Raw genomic sequence first — 15,047 nt, 5'->3', positions numbered from 1 at the left:
CATCAGACACAATGAATCACATGAAATTGTGATTTTACAACAAGCCTCTAAACATGGTCTCCAGCATTTAATAAATGTAGTGTAGGATGGTTCGCCTCAAAATATACATACATATAAAGTTGTCACAAGACGAATCCTAGCATGGATGCTGACAGTATCTCAGTTTAAGTATTTGATGGTGTATTTTTTCCTCTTTCTAATAAATCCCAAGATAAATTTACAAGACAAAAGCTAATCTAACTCTACAAGTATTGTTTTGAGGCTGATTTCTTGCAACATTCTATTTATCATACAACTGAATCCACAGCTGAAGTTTTTATACTGCTGTTCAAATCAGCAGTCTGTAAGTACTTTCATTGTCCAAAGTCCCAAACAGACTTCATGAAATCTCTGGCACTTCTTAATGGAGCATCCTTTTCTTCTTATTTTGGGGAAAGACCATAGTCAGATTTGGGGATGATCAGCAAAGAAGAATAAAAACAAAACTGAAAAAAAAAAGGGGGGTGGGGGGCACTACAGAAACAGTGAGCATCTTTATTAATGTGCAAGTTTTTCTACTAAGCAAATTTTCCCTTTTGAAGATTTCTGAATTCTGTATATGTATGTATGCCTATGCCTGTAAGTAAGTCTTGAGCCATGGAGCAGGCAGAACACTGAATTTTATATCACTAGAGTCTGTGTGCTGGTTTTACAAGCAGTTTCAAATGCAATGAGGAAAAAAGAAACTTCACAGCAGTAATTCAGGTGTTCTTCAGATGGCAAGCAGCTTCTTAGAAAATGTTTTGGAAATCTGTGTTATCAGGTTATCCAAACACTGTACAGAGTCCTGAGGCATTTTGATGCACATGGGCTGTGTGCCTTCAACATATATCAGCAGAATCTTCCCATGAGTTCTGATATTGCCTGATTTCACTTGACTAAACTAGCATTCAAAGATTAAGTTCTCATAATCACAGCAATGGTATTAACTGTGACAGATTGTATGTAAAAAATCAGCATCACTGGGATGCTGTTTGGTAACTGAGTACATCTCATTATTATCTTATTACCAACCTCAAAGATACAAAAGAAGACAGAACGTAGTTCCCTGCATTATGCTGCTTCCAAACAAAGGATGTTACTAGCCACGTTCACTGAATTCTGCTGGAGAATACCTGGAATCAGTGCTCTGACAGACTGTCATGTAGTTATGGGCCAGGCCAGAAAACTGGGTCTGTGCTTTTACAGCACAGTTCTTACTTGTGGCCAGGCCAGCCACAAGGCTGCCTCCACACCATTAGAACCATCTTTTTTACTGTGTTCTGCAGTATGACTATGAGACAGCCAGACGATGTCAAATGCTGGTGAAAGTGGGCATTTACTGTTTTTCCCTTTGGCACTAGTCTGGCTGCTGTTCACTAGCTGGAATTAAGTGTTAGGCTTGTAAGACAAGACTAAATCAGCATATTTTTCAAAGGATTTGTTACAAGTGTTCAGGGACTGTGACAATAGGGAGTATTTTCATGAAGAGCAGCATATGCTCCAGAAGGAGGAAAGGATCTATTCGACACATTGCAGCATTCATTTTACATGCATCCCTAAAGCTTTATCAGCTTTGATGAAATACAAGTCAAAGTTAGGGTTGAGCAATTACCACAGTCAGATCTGAGGCCCCACAGATTTATCAAACAGACAGGATAGAATAGCAACTGCCACCTCTTTTAGGGACTGTAAGGTGGAAACTCAAATTTGAAGTCATATTGAAGGAAAAGGATCAACAGTACATTGCTAATCTGTACCTTGTAAATGTGTCATGGTGGGAGTATGCAAGAAAGTTTAGATTTAAGATCCTAAATTCTGAACATCCATCTTTAAAATTGACCAAAATACCAAAAGTTAAGGAAATTAACTTGTTATTCTTCTCAGAAGTTGTATTATATCTTCTCAGAGGCAATCATTACTCAAAACAAGGAATCTGAAGAGGCATTAAAGGGTTAAAAAAAAAAAAAATCAAGCATTCTTTTGTGCCTTGATTGCAAGCCAGAAAGTCAAGGCAGTTTCTGGTTTTCCAAAAACTAGATGAAGACTTGCCTAGTTTTGTTCTCTAGTTGTTATAATAAGCAAAAAGGTAAGTTTATCAACTCTGAAACTTAATTACCATGAAAACAAAAAAATCCATCTCAACCATTTTCAGACTTCCTTTCATTCTGATTTGGATACTTTCTCCACCTGACAACCCATAATTTGTCAGTTATCTTAAGGACCATGAACAACAGTAGTAGGAACAGGCACAATGTCTGGCTTTGAGCTTGATAATCATGTCCTTGTCTCAGACTAGGTTTAAAAAGACTGAAGCATGTCAAGCATCCGTTTACAAAGAAAATATCTGATACAAATAACTCAGTTCCACAAAAGAGAGAGATGATGCTGATAAAAGTGGACAGTTACTCTGTTAAACAGGATTGTGCACGCAGAAGCTCTGCTAAATAAGGAAGCCTAGTGCCAAACAGTAACGCCATTGTAAACATTAGCTTTTCTCCTGCAACTTTTTATTATCGACTAAGATTAGAGCAGCAGAGATGACTGGTCTAGCACCATTGGAAAGCAACACACAGACAGAATACAGCCTTGTACTGCTTTCATTTACCAATTCCCAACTCCAGTTTAATCTTGTCACTCTCAGAGCAAAGGCAAAACTAACAAGAAATCTCTCCCCTCAACACACGCACAAATTAGCAGAATTTTAAAAAAAATTTAAAAAAATTCTTTTTCTTTCTTCAACTGCTGTGAAGGAAAGGCAGCAACAGGAGAGTTAATGCAGCTAGTCTCACCTGAGTGAAATTATTATGGGCAGATATTTTTCTGCATTAGACAAAACCTGCAGCCTTTCTGTGATTGCTAAGGCAAAGACACTCGTCAATACAATTTCTTCTGGCTGAGCTAGCTACTAAATATTTGTAACAAATTTAAAGCGGGGGGGGGGGGGGGGGGAGGAGAGAGGATAGCAATCAAGTGGCAAATAAGTCAGTATCCCAAGTGTAAACCAAGTAACTCCCGTATTATTTTCCCCACAATCAGTTTCATGAATATACAACTCTGTTTCTGACAGGCCTGGAGGCAATGGAGTACGACAATTCATGGAAAACACTGCTGACACCAGTAGGAAACTGAAGAGTTTTAGGGAAGGCTCATTATCATGCTTATTTACATGGGTGTGTGTTTGTTTTCCAGAACTAATGCATTTTGGGCTTAGACTTCAAAAGCTTTAGGTACTATGTGAACAACATTTCTCAAAATGTTGAGAGGCCAATGGCCATCAGTGGTTGAGCTACAGTTCTGTGCATGAAGGCATGTTTTCCTAAACGGGAGAAGAAAAAAAACAAACAGCAGAGAGTCTAGACATTTCCTTCCATAACTTGATACAAAATGAAACAAAAAAAATTATACTGAGTGAAACAGGGTTAAAAAGCACCTCAAGATTATTCTATTTACAACTACCCTTTGTTTCTTACTTTAAAGAGATATTGAAGAATTTTTAAACATAATTTAAGCAGAAAAGCAGTATATACTACAGTAGACACAGCTATACATGCACAAGTTCAGCTATGATAAACTAGGGTACTTCCCTTAATACTGGATTTAGCTATACCATCCCAGATCAGCAGAAAGATAGGGATGTAGTCTTAACAGTGTCATTACTGTTTTGGATTTGTGCCTGTCATCAGAGCCCACTTCGGTCAATGAAAGAGCGTGCTTACCAAGGCTGGGATCATGTACTTTCAATGTAATAAAAGCTGGGGTACATTTTTTAAAGTTGTGAATCCCATTTGGCTTTGAGCTCCAAGGCATAACTGTTGTTGAACTACCAACTTAGACAAAAGTTTAAATGCTCAGAAGCATTACCAGAGAATATCTGAAAAGCTTCAGTTCTGCCACCTTGAACACCACAGCAGAATCATTTACCTTGTCAGGCTGAATACTACGAAGGATAAAAAAAGCAAGCACAGTTTATCATGACACAGTGATCCAATACTTTTAAGTGTCAGAATTCATGTCCCAGCTTTGGGTCCCTCCTTGCAGACTACAGTGATGGAGCTTTTGCTCCTGGTATGCCTCTATAGCCACCCCAACCTCCCACGAAAAAGTGAAGGTACTTGCAGCAGTCCTGAGAGAAAGAAGACAGGCTAGGTGAAATCATACTGTGGGACACGTTTGGCCCATCAGCTGCCAGCGGAATCACACTGACCTCAGCGCAGACTGGAGTTACGCTGTTTATAGCAAGCCTGTGCCAGGGAGCAGGATAAGGCAACAGCTGCACTCCCTCTCTTGGCTCAACCTCAGGCACCCACATTGCTGTTCAAAGGCAGCCTGAGGCTAAAGCAATGCACATCTGTGCTCAAGCGCAAGGCAAACAGAGCCTACCATGTTCACAAATTTCATCTGCAAGTGGCAAACCATGTTGAGGTCCTCCTAAGAAAGACCCTACACCTATCCTGACTGCCTAATTTCAGCCACGTAAACATCACTGCAGTGTGAAAAGAGGCAGCAGCTAGGCCAAGCAACCACCACTGGGGCTGCTCCTCCATGTGCGTCAAAGTAGAAGCATGCCCCGAGTATCAACTGAACACAGGTTTGCAGCCAGCGCGGACAACCAGCGAGTTTGGACTTGAGGCCATCTTATAAGCGGAATATAGAGGAAGCCAAAAAGTCTGAAGTTCTCACCAGAGTTCTGCACGAACTCCTTACACATCAGAAGAGCTTTACCTCAAGCTTCTACAGCTGCAAACCAGGAACATTAGTTACTTTTTAACTAGGGAGTACATCAACATTTGTTAACATGCAAGTGTAATTTGACAATTAAAAAAGCAATGTATGATTACACTGATAAAAGCAGGACATGACTGCAGAACATAAAATGAGCATATCTATCATAATTTGTCTGTTTCATGGCAGGATAGAAATTAAAGCAATGTAATTAACCGACATAAGCAAATATTTCTTTTTTTTTTTTAAACTTAATTTTGTGACCTCAGGTCTTAGAGAAACAATTCTTAAACCTATGAAGAATATGCTACATACAGCACAGCAAGACTGAACAAGCATGCAATCACTGCAAAGGAGATGAGTGGCCAGGAACCACGCTCCCACATAAGCAGCCTCATGCACCCACCCTGGTTGACTCAAGCCTGTCAGCCTCATATACAGCTTCTTTTCAGGAGCTCTCTGATGTCACTGAGAGTCAACTTGAAATGCAACAAGGCAGAACCAGAGATCTGCTTGCCAACATCTCACGGTCAAACGGCACAGCAGATTCCTTCAGAGTGACTTAGGAACTATATTGAAAAATATGTTTGTGTATCATTCTTAAACAAAATAAAACAAAAGTGACCTTTAGATTTTGCTGACCGGTACACATAGCCAGCATGGTTTTTTTCCTCCTAGCAGTAATCAGAACAACATTTACTTATAAGAAGAATTCCAGAAAATGCTGCAGAAAAGTTTCATTTCCCAAAAAAACATTTAAGCAATATTTAAAAAACAAAACAAAAACACCTTAACTACAGTGTTTTCAAGGGCCGTAAGTGTGACAATAGTTGGTCTTCAGATCAAAGGCAGCTCAGGATAGATGCAGTCATTCATCTCTTCAGAATAATCCTAAATGTTCAAATTTTCTAAATCATTTGTAATGGCTGTAATGGGTGTAAAAGCTTCTGTCTAACTAAGCCTATTTAGTGAGAATCAGTAAGACTTTTAATCATACAGTGAAAAACACTACTTGCAGAGTAAATTAAAACAAAACGGAAACACACACAATTTGTATTATATTCAGCGAGAAGATTCCTTCTTAGCTGATTCAACGCCTAGAAATCATCTGATGTGTTCCTAGCTACAAAACCCAGTGATAAAGGGTTCACAGACAAATTCCGGGAAGCCTTCACAGATTTAATACTTAAACTCAAGAGGAGAGAAAGACAAGCAGAGAAAATGGACAGTTGTAGGTTGGGTTGTTTTTTGGTTTTGTTATTGCTTTTTTTCATGCAAGTAAGTTTCATGCAGAGGAAAGAACAGGAAAAAAAGAACTGCATTCCTAATTTTTTTTCCTTTATCCAAAAGTCATGGCACAGAAATGAGTCACTTCACATAGACAGTGCATGCACATGTACATAATCTCATCTTGGAACAATGAAAGAAGTCCAAATTTGCATGGTTAGCACCAGTTTTTGAGAGATGCAAACAACTTCATTAAAAGGTAGGACTCATACTGGGTTTGGATTGTCGGTACTTCTTTCCACATGACCCATCACAACTAAAAAGAGATGTTAGGTCCAAAAGGAGAAGTAATAGAACAGAATCTCTCTCCATTAGAGAATCAAGGTATATTTCTTCTTTTTATTTTTAACATCATCATCATTCTCTGAATACAGCTCTGATCTTGCATTTGGCCCATGGCAATATACCAAAGGAAAGTTAATTAATTCCACCTAACCTATTTATGGTTATTTATTTGCATAACCAGTGCATGGTTACTTATTTGCATGTTTCTAAGCTTGTTCAACTGACATTACAGGAGCTATTTCACAGAATACATGCAAGCTGAACCAAAGTGAAGCCTTTCAGGTTACACACAGAAAAAGCAACAGGGTTGATATAAATCCATTTTTCACAGGTGACAGGTAGAAAATAACGTTCTCCACTGTTGAGCGAAAGCATGCAAATCTCTGAACGCAAATGAGCATTTCTGCAAGAACACTTAATGTTGGAAATTGACCCCAACTAACATCATTAAAGCAAAATACACCTCTTGAATGTAATACACGTGTCACAGCACCTGAGATGTATTATAACACAGTAACATATCAACTTGATGGATTGCATCAGGCTTGTTACTGTCATTTAAAACTCACCTCACGCACTTGGATATAAAAGGATTACAATACTGGTATATTACAGGGTCTTGTTATCAGAATATTTAGTTCAATGGCACAATGCAGAGCTTTGCTGGAGGCACCTGTAGTTGCTCTAGATGTGCAGTACCACACAGAGATAAAAGATCGGGTCCTGATAGCTCTGTTGTTGTATCAAAGCAGCACAATATCCAGCCTAGTCAGTCCTAGCCTCTCAGCCACCACCTTCCCACTTTGAAGATGGCTGGTTTGCATCTCGTTACATTTCTGTATTCTGTGGTATATACATGTCCTGAGATTTAAAGCAAATACACCCCTAGCCATTGAGCCAACTGCAGGAGAAAAGAAAGAAAAACCATTAAGTATTCCTCGGAAAAACAGCAAACCCTGCCTGCTGAGGTAAGCATCAGAGAGCTAACCCTTAACCCCTTCCCCACTGTTCACCGTCACACCCAGGGGCAAAGATAAAGTGCAGCAGGAAGGTTTGTCAAAGTTTATTTAAGAAGTTATGCCCTCAGCTGTCATTCTCACCTTCCTGTCAGAGATTACAATCCCTGCGACAAAGTCAGCAAGACAAGCATGTGCCTACAGCTCAGCTACACTAGTTACTGTGCCGTATATTAGCTTAAACTAGTGACAAATGTTTACTGTACCCTGACATACTAGCCTTTGGACTGAAGAAGTTGAAGCATCCCTGCCAATTCTGAAGTGGGGACACTGGCCTGCAGAGGGCTTCAGGGTGGGCAGCTGGCTACAGGCAATGATGATTCCTTCAGTGGCTGCCAGAGCCTGAAAATCAGGATCCAGAACATACATTTCCTCCTTCCCCTTTCATGGTGTAACATGAAGAAAGAGTTTCAGGGACAAGAAATTCGGGTTATGCTAAGAGTGGTTCAACTATGGTACAGAAGTAAGGAGGACCCATGTTTCAGTCTCTGTCTGGGCCCCCTCCCAAGCCTAACATTGGCTCTGAGTGAAGATGGGGCTGCAGAGACAGGTATCAGACAATGCATTTTGGGGCTGCCTTATCATACAGGATGTTGGTTAGAGAAGTTCATACGTAGCAAAACAACAGAAACAGACTTCAACATATTCCACTGTACTCACAAATGACCTGACATAGTTCCTGGATTGTCAGAGGAATACTCATTTTTCTCAGGCAAACTTTTAGCTTTATTCCTCAGGACTCCAATCTCTCTCTAGCTTGTCTTCCTTTCAGTTGACTTTCATCCTGCCAACTTCAGTGACATCTCTAAATGCTGTGGTCAAATGGTCGAAGAAACATCGCAGGTCTCAAAACAGATTGCTGTACATCCCTCATGAGGTAAAAGGATGATCAGCTACAGAAACAGGATTTCACAGAACCAAAATGGGAACATCCAAAACTCATGCAACTGTAGAGGCCACTCCTTCACTTAACACTGTAGCCAAATACTGTGGCACTTCAGGCAATAAGCCTTGATAAAGTTTCAGGTAGACAAGTAAAAGCTACATCTCTTTCTATCTAGCATTACCTTTCCATAGACACAGGTCAGACATTTAACTTTGACATCATGTTCGCTTTCTTAGTACATCCAGAACAGAAAAATCCTTTGCAGCTCTGGTAAGAGCACAAAGAGGCTGAATCACTCTACCTGTAACATCACTAACCAAGCCATGCTCACCTTTTCACTATGTCTCTTAAGCTGTTTATGAATGCACTACAGCGCCAGTAGTTTGTTTTTCTGCATGGGATAATTCTGAAGAATTTTTAAAATCCTCAATTAGCTCCTAGGCTCACTGTTTCTGTGTAAAATTGCTTTTATTTTGTGCAAAAAAGCTTCACACTAATGCCTGGTATCTGTGGCTTTCCGTCTAAAAGCATTGCCTCTCTTTCTTCCCGGAGATACAGTCCATGTATGCAAGCATCCTTGTTGCTTCTCTATTAGGTAGATACCACCACCCACTTCTGCATAACATAAATTACTTTGTTGACAGCTTGTTTCTAGCACAGGCTGAGCAAAGAGACTTCATCTTTCTGTCATCAAGCCCCTATTTCACAATTTGTTGTAAGTTTGCTCTCACAAGTGCTGTAGTTCCCCTTTAGCAAAGCATCTTAGACAGTTTAGTGATTTCTTAAGATCAGGGTCATTCTGCATTACCTGCTGGTCTGCAATAACTAACTAAAGGCATAAGTCACACATGATAAGATTTCAAATGATGGGAAGTCAGTAATGAGTACACTCAAGCAGAAGAGAGACATCATACTCTTATTATGGAATATAGGTGTTTTTGCAGCACTCTTCTCAGTGGTTTACTGAAAAACCATCTACTAGAAAATCTGCCTGCAGACAGGACAAAGAGGTTCCTGTTGATCTTTTTCTTTGCACTCTGTCCTTAAAGTTTGCTGGTTTTGTCATCAAAGGTACCAATTCCAAGAATCATTATATTATAGATTCATACTAAATAAGATAGATAAGCTTGCCGGGGGGGGGGGGGGGGGGGGGGGTGTCTTATGACTTTAAGTAAATGGCTACAATTTCAGGCAGAGTGGGGAAAAAGGGATAATGGATAGCACTTTTAACAAAGACCCTGTCGTTACTATTCACAATGAGATGGACCTCACTACTCAGTCTTTAAGCATTAGTAGATACTTACTGGTTACGGTTCCAACTAGTAAACCAAGAGATGGCTACAGGCAAGCATCTTTTAGAGAATTCCCACCCTCAGAGCAAGAGGAACTGCTTCTCAAGGTTCTGCCCGTGGTGTACGGAAAGTAAATACACATTATAATAGATATCTTCAGTATGGGAAACATCTGCTCGATATCTTACACAGGCAGTAATAAAACTTCTTTAGATTTTTTTCTTTTTAAAGTAAACACACAGTAATTTCCTAACACAGAAAGTTCATCATGAGCCATAGGATTGCTCATATTAAAACTCATTCTTAATGTTGTTCTTCGTTAAGAACTGAATAGATGCCAACAGTCCCAATCCAACATATATTCTGGAAAAATAATATGGCAACAATCAATTGTATCTATAAAATATAGAAATTAAAAAGAATTGACTTTTCAAAGATTAAAGAAACTGCAGGGTAGCAGATTAAGAATGTTGCATGTAAATGAACAATTATCAGATTCAGCATTTTTGGATAATAGCTTGATAGGTATTCAAAAACATGAGGCAGTGAGAACTCACCACTAAACAACACAGAGCAAGAAAACGAGAAGGGCATAACAAAAGTTATCAGGAAACAATGACAAATCATTGTATATAAAATGAGAACTGAAAAAAAAAGAGGCAGCACTTTAAAATCCATGGTAATGAAAATCCCATATGAAATTTAGGTCCACTGCTAGCTGATACCAGTAAGATAAAAGAAAAAAAAGGCAGAAAAAAAAGGAAAGAAAAACAATAAAGTGAAAAGTGTAATGGATATTTTTTGTCCCTTTGCAGAATGAAGCAAGAAGATGTAATTACTCCATATGACATTCTTAAAGGACCAAAAATTTCCCCACCTCTAGCATGTAGTAGGAGGAAATGAAGCAGCAAGTACTAAGATAAAGACACTTCACCCCAATGTGCCAGCATAATTTTCTAAGTTTAAATTTTAGAAGTTTAAATGTTCTGACTGAGGATTCCTCTGAACATCAATTTTAGACCTACCATAGGAACTGGGAAAACTCCAAAGGATGGGGCAAATATCAGTACAGCCTGACTATTTTAAAAAAAGATAAAAGGGAACTACAGAGATGTTCACTTAAAAAAGAGACAGTAACTGCAGCAATGCAAGAACAAAAAAGCTATTAAAAATGTTGATGCTAGAAGAGCTACTTATTAAAATATTAAAACAACAGAAGAACAAAATAAACACTCTATGAAAATTATTGTTTATACTTAACAGCTTTTTTTTTTTTTAATTAAGGATGCTTGCATTTTCAGGGTAACATTGCAGTTAATAGCAGTTAAATCAGGACCCCTGACAATGAATTAATTCTAAAATACTACTGACACATTCAGCATGGTTTTCAAAAAAGTATATAGAGACAAATAAATCTCTCTGCTTTTTGACAGCTTGCAGATCTGGTTGATGAAGGTGACTCATGCTAATGCACTTGAGTTTTTCTTAATACAGGTAATTTATCATTAAAGGATGCTTTGATCAAAAAGTTTGCCAAATAAAGGCATACATTACACAGATCAAAAAGTTGTCCCCCTAGCTGATCTCAAAATGTTGCAACTGGAAAGAAATCCACACAAAACCTACTTTGAACAGCCTCCTTTGGAACAATTCCTGGTTCAGGACTATTCAATTAATGGACACTAAAAATGATATAAAGTATTTGCTGACTAAACCTGGACCTATGAGTGTTGCAGGAGTATCCAGTAACAAGGCACTTCATTATTACAAAGTGATATTAATCACTGACAAAGTGATCTTGGTCCTACAAGATGTCTTGAATGCAAATGTCTGCGAAGGTAGGCCACATTCCCAGACAAGAGGCAGTCACTTCAGAATGCAGCAACTTAAGAAAACATTTTAAATAACTGTGCCAAGCTCTCAGTACAATGCAGAGCAGGTGTGTCCATAATACCTTAATAGGGCTATTAGTAGAAACGGAGAAATTTTGCATTGATGAGTACACTATTATACTTACCTTCAGAAGGGCTACAAAAACACTGGAGATGATACACAAAGAAATTGCTAGTTCATGGTTGTGTACTAAGACACACAAAGAATATATTTATTATACACTTGTCAACCTTGCTAGCAGAGATCCCCTGACTGGGAAGTTAAAAAACAACAAAGGACATGAGGCTCCTCAATAATTGGGTGATTTATCAGGGGATGAAATGGACTCATCATCATATGAGAATTTAAAATAAGACTAAAGTTTTAAGAAGTATTCTTTAACATATCTCATGAGCAAAACAAAGTTCTTCTTGTGAAAGATGGACATCAACATGGACTTAACAGTACTTTCCCTCTTTGGAGTCTGTGAATCCCCCAGTTTCCTAATGCTTGCTCATATGGATAGGAGAAAAAGTACGTCTGCATGTCTGCAACATGTCCACATACTCACCTTGATTAGTTTTAATAATACTTATTGACTCAGGGGCTTCCTCTGCTTGCTCAAAAAGCTCACAATTCTCTGCCATAGTGCCCAACCAGACAGGTGTTTTTTGAGTGGAGAAGGGACAGCAGCTTTCTTTTGAACCATCAGACACCAGTCATCAGCTGGAGCCTGGACAGGGTGGACAATACCCACAAGTCTTCCTCCTCAGGGCATGCTTCTATGCTCCCTTATTCAGAGCAATTGCTGGATCACTCTGGTCCTGGCTGCATACAAGCCAATTTCACTGTCCAGGTCTGGAGTTAGAGCAGTGAACATGAAGCATCTGGCCAAGCCAGATCAGAGGCTTCTGGCTGGCCTGTCTTCATGCTATGTCTTGCTCTAAGCTCCCAACCAGGCTGGGAGCTGGAAAAGGGAGAGTAAAACACACTAGCAAGAGTTTTGCTACTCCTTAATGCTCGGTTGGTACCATAGGATCCACAGTCCTGCTGGGGCAACACACCGTGGTGACTGAAAGAGCTGCTATAAGGGCCTGAATTTTTTCACACACCTCCTCCTCCTCCATGTGCAGGACACTCCTGAAGACCAGGTTCTTGCTCCCATTACATGAGGTTCCCCTCGTAGCCATTTTCCTGTCTCCACACCCCTTCTCAAGACCCCCCTCACCGTCTCACATTTGCCCCGTTCCCCCTCTTCTCTGGCCTCTCCGGCATCACCCTTACCGAGCCTTCCCCAGCTCGGCCGGCCGTGACCCCACACAACCCGGGAAGGTGGCACCGGGCAGGGGCGAGCCTGAGCCCCCGCCCCGCGGCCCCGCCTCAGCCCAGCCTGCTCACCCGCGTCGTAGAAGGCGTCCAGCACCGCCGTCTCACCGAAGTCCAGCTCCCCGAAGTTGACCGTGCCGAGCTGGGCCCCCTCGGCCTCGCAGGCCCGCAGCAGGCACTGCCGCGCCCCGGCCTCGGGGCTCCGCGCCCCGGCGCCCGCCTTGGGCGGGTCGTTCAGCACGTACACGGCCCGCAGGCAGCGCGGCCGCGGGGCTGCCGCGCCGACCTCCGCCGCCTCCCCACCGCCCGCCGCCGCCTCAGCCGGGCCGGCGGCCGGCAGCTCCGGCTCCGCGCAGGGGTGCGCAGGCTCCGCTACCGCGCTGCCGCCCGCGGGGCTCTCCATAGCGGCGTCGAGGACTGAGGGGAGCCGGTGGCTGCCGGCAGGTGCTCAGGCGGGGCCGCGCCCCATCGCAAACAGTTGGCAAACTCCGGGGCGCAGGGTGAGGCGGCTCCCTCCTGCCGCGCTGCCTTTCCTCCCGCGCTTCTCCCCTCCCCTCCCCTCCGTGGCTGGGCGCTGCGGCCGGGAGGCACCCCTCCCCGGCGGGCGGGCACGGGGACGAGGTGGGGCGAGGTGAAGGCGGCCGGCGCGGCGCGGAGCGGAGCTCAGCGCCGACCTCCCGGGACGGGACAGCCCGGGGGAGCTGCGCGGCGCGGAGCCCGGCTCCCCCTCGGCGGCACAGCCGGGCAGCCCGCCGTGCCTTCCCGGGACAAACGCCCCGCTTCCCTCCGCGACCAAGGCGGTACTGAGGAGGAGGCAGCGCCGTCGGGGCGACCGCGCCTCGTTTATTACTTCCCTTCCCCGCCCCTCGCCGTACCTCCGCGCACCGCCCGCTACTCCGCTGGTACTGCTGTGGCTCTTGTTGCTATTTCACACGGTGGCACCGCGCGCCCCGCTCGGGTTCCTCTGAGGGTTACAGGGGTTGGGTTAAGGCGAGCGGCCGGCAGCGAGGAACCCGCTGCCGGGCTGTTATCGTCCCCCTTCCCCCGGGCTGCCGTGAGGGGCCCTGCCCGCTTCCCCGCCCCGCGCGCCCGGCCGTTGGGAGCCGTTTACCCGCCGCCCGCCGTGAGGAGCCGGCTCAGCCCCGGCTGGGCTTCTCGCCGCCGCCCCGAAAGGGCTGCCTCCTCCCGAGCCGCGCAGGCAGGCGCGCCCCTCGTAACCCGGGGGTCTGCCCGCGGTTGGCATCTTAGATCCGCCCTGTTTCTTAAGAAGCAAAGGCAACTGCTACTGCTTTTCCTCCCTCGACTCGCCCTATCATGGCTTTTCTCCCACTGGTTCTTCCTTCTCTTGCTGTGTGAACGACTTTGACCACAGACAAACTGTATTAGAAGTTGGGATAACAGTTCATCCTTCACTTCCTTCTCTTTTCTTTAAAAGAAGATGGTCGTGGTAAAATCAGCTCCTAGAACCTCTGTGGCAACTCCTGGCTTCTTTGTAAGAACAAAATTAATTTTGAGCATCCCATTTACTAACACATTTTTCTTATTAGCTAAACTGACGACGGCAGCCTCAGCTTTGGCACTGCTGTTGGGCGAGTTGCTGATTTGTGCAGCAAGAGAAAGTGAAAGGCAGGCTGCACGTGGATAACTCTGTATCTCGGCCTTTTACCGCAGCTGTCAGAAGGACACCGATACACCCTACGAAGACCGCGGCCTACCAGTGATCAAAGGAACAGTGGAAAACTACAGTCCTCAGGCAAATTTGTATTTGAAGTAGTAAACCTGTCTGGAAAGCTTTTTCATCTGATTTTTCACTCACTGTGACAGAAGAGGTTTTAAACAAACAGCGTCTTCATCTTCTGCTGCAGCATGGCTCCTTGTGGCTATCAGAGGTTAATATCTTTGCCGTGTGCTGTAATACAACAAAAGCAACGACCAAAGACTTACAGCACAGTATTTTCCTCTTTAGGTGTCTGGCACCATGGTTTGGTGACCGTAATAAGAATTCCAGTAGACAGTCTTTCTGAGAAACACTCCAGTGTGAGGATAGCATAGCACTGTGCAGTGTTCGTTTGCTTAGTGGCTTGTAAAGATTTTAGAGAGAATGTGGAGAAATCATTTAAGAGGCAAACCTGTTTCTCATTTTGGAGAGTTTGGGGCAAATAAGCTGTTGGATTTGGTCCACAGGTTGGGGTGTGTGTGCTTTTTTTGAGAAAAGCCCTAGTACATGAGACTTTGGAGGAATGATATACCACGGCCACCAGAGATCCCACTCGTTCCTGGCAGCTTTCCTCTTCAGGCAAGAGCAAGCCTTTGTATATGACAACCCGAACTCTGTTAGCC

At 43.0% G+C, this 15,047-nt stretch overlaps 1 protein-coding gene across 1 annotated transcript in view; it reads right to left on the bottom strand.

The window, feature by feature from the left end:
* The window catches only part of MAP3K15 (mitogen-activated protein kinase kinase kinase 15), a 92,442-nt gene extending 79,332 nt beyond the window's left edge, over positions 1 to 13,110 (bottom strand). Inside the window, exon 1 of the mRNA XM_072852608.1 lies at positions 12,780 to 13,110. Coding sequence (XP_072708709.1) covers positions 12,780 to 13,110 — 331 coding nt within the window. The remainder of the gene's footprint in view (positions 1 to 12,779) is intronic.
* Between the last annotated feature and the right edge of the window lie 1,937 nt (positions 13,111 to 15,047).

The sequence above is a fragment of the Ciconia boyciana genome, chromosome 1 (assembly GCF_034638445.1).
Source record: "Ciconia boyciana chromosome 1, ASM3463844v1, whole genome shotgun sequence".
Classification (NCBI taxonomy): domain Eukaryota; kingdom Metazoa; phylum Chordata; class Aves; order Ciconiiformes; family Ciconiidae; genus Ciconia; species Ciconia boyciana.
Note: the sequence above shows the minus strand (reverse complement) of the source record. Positions and strands in the feature narration are given on the sequence as shown.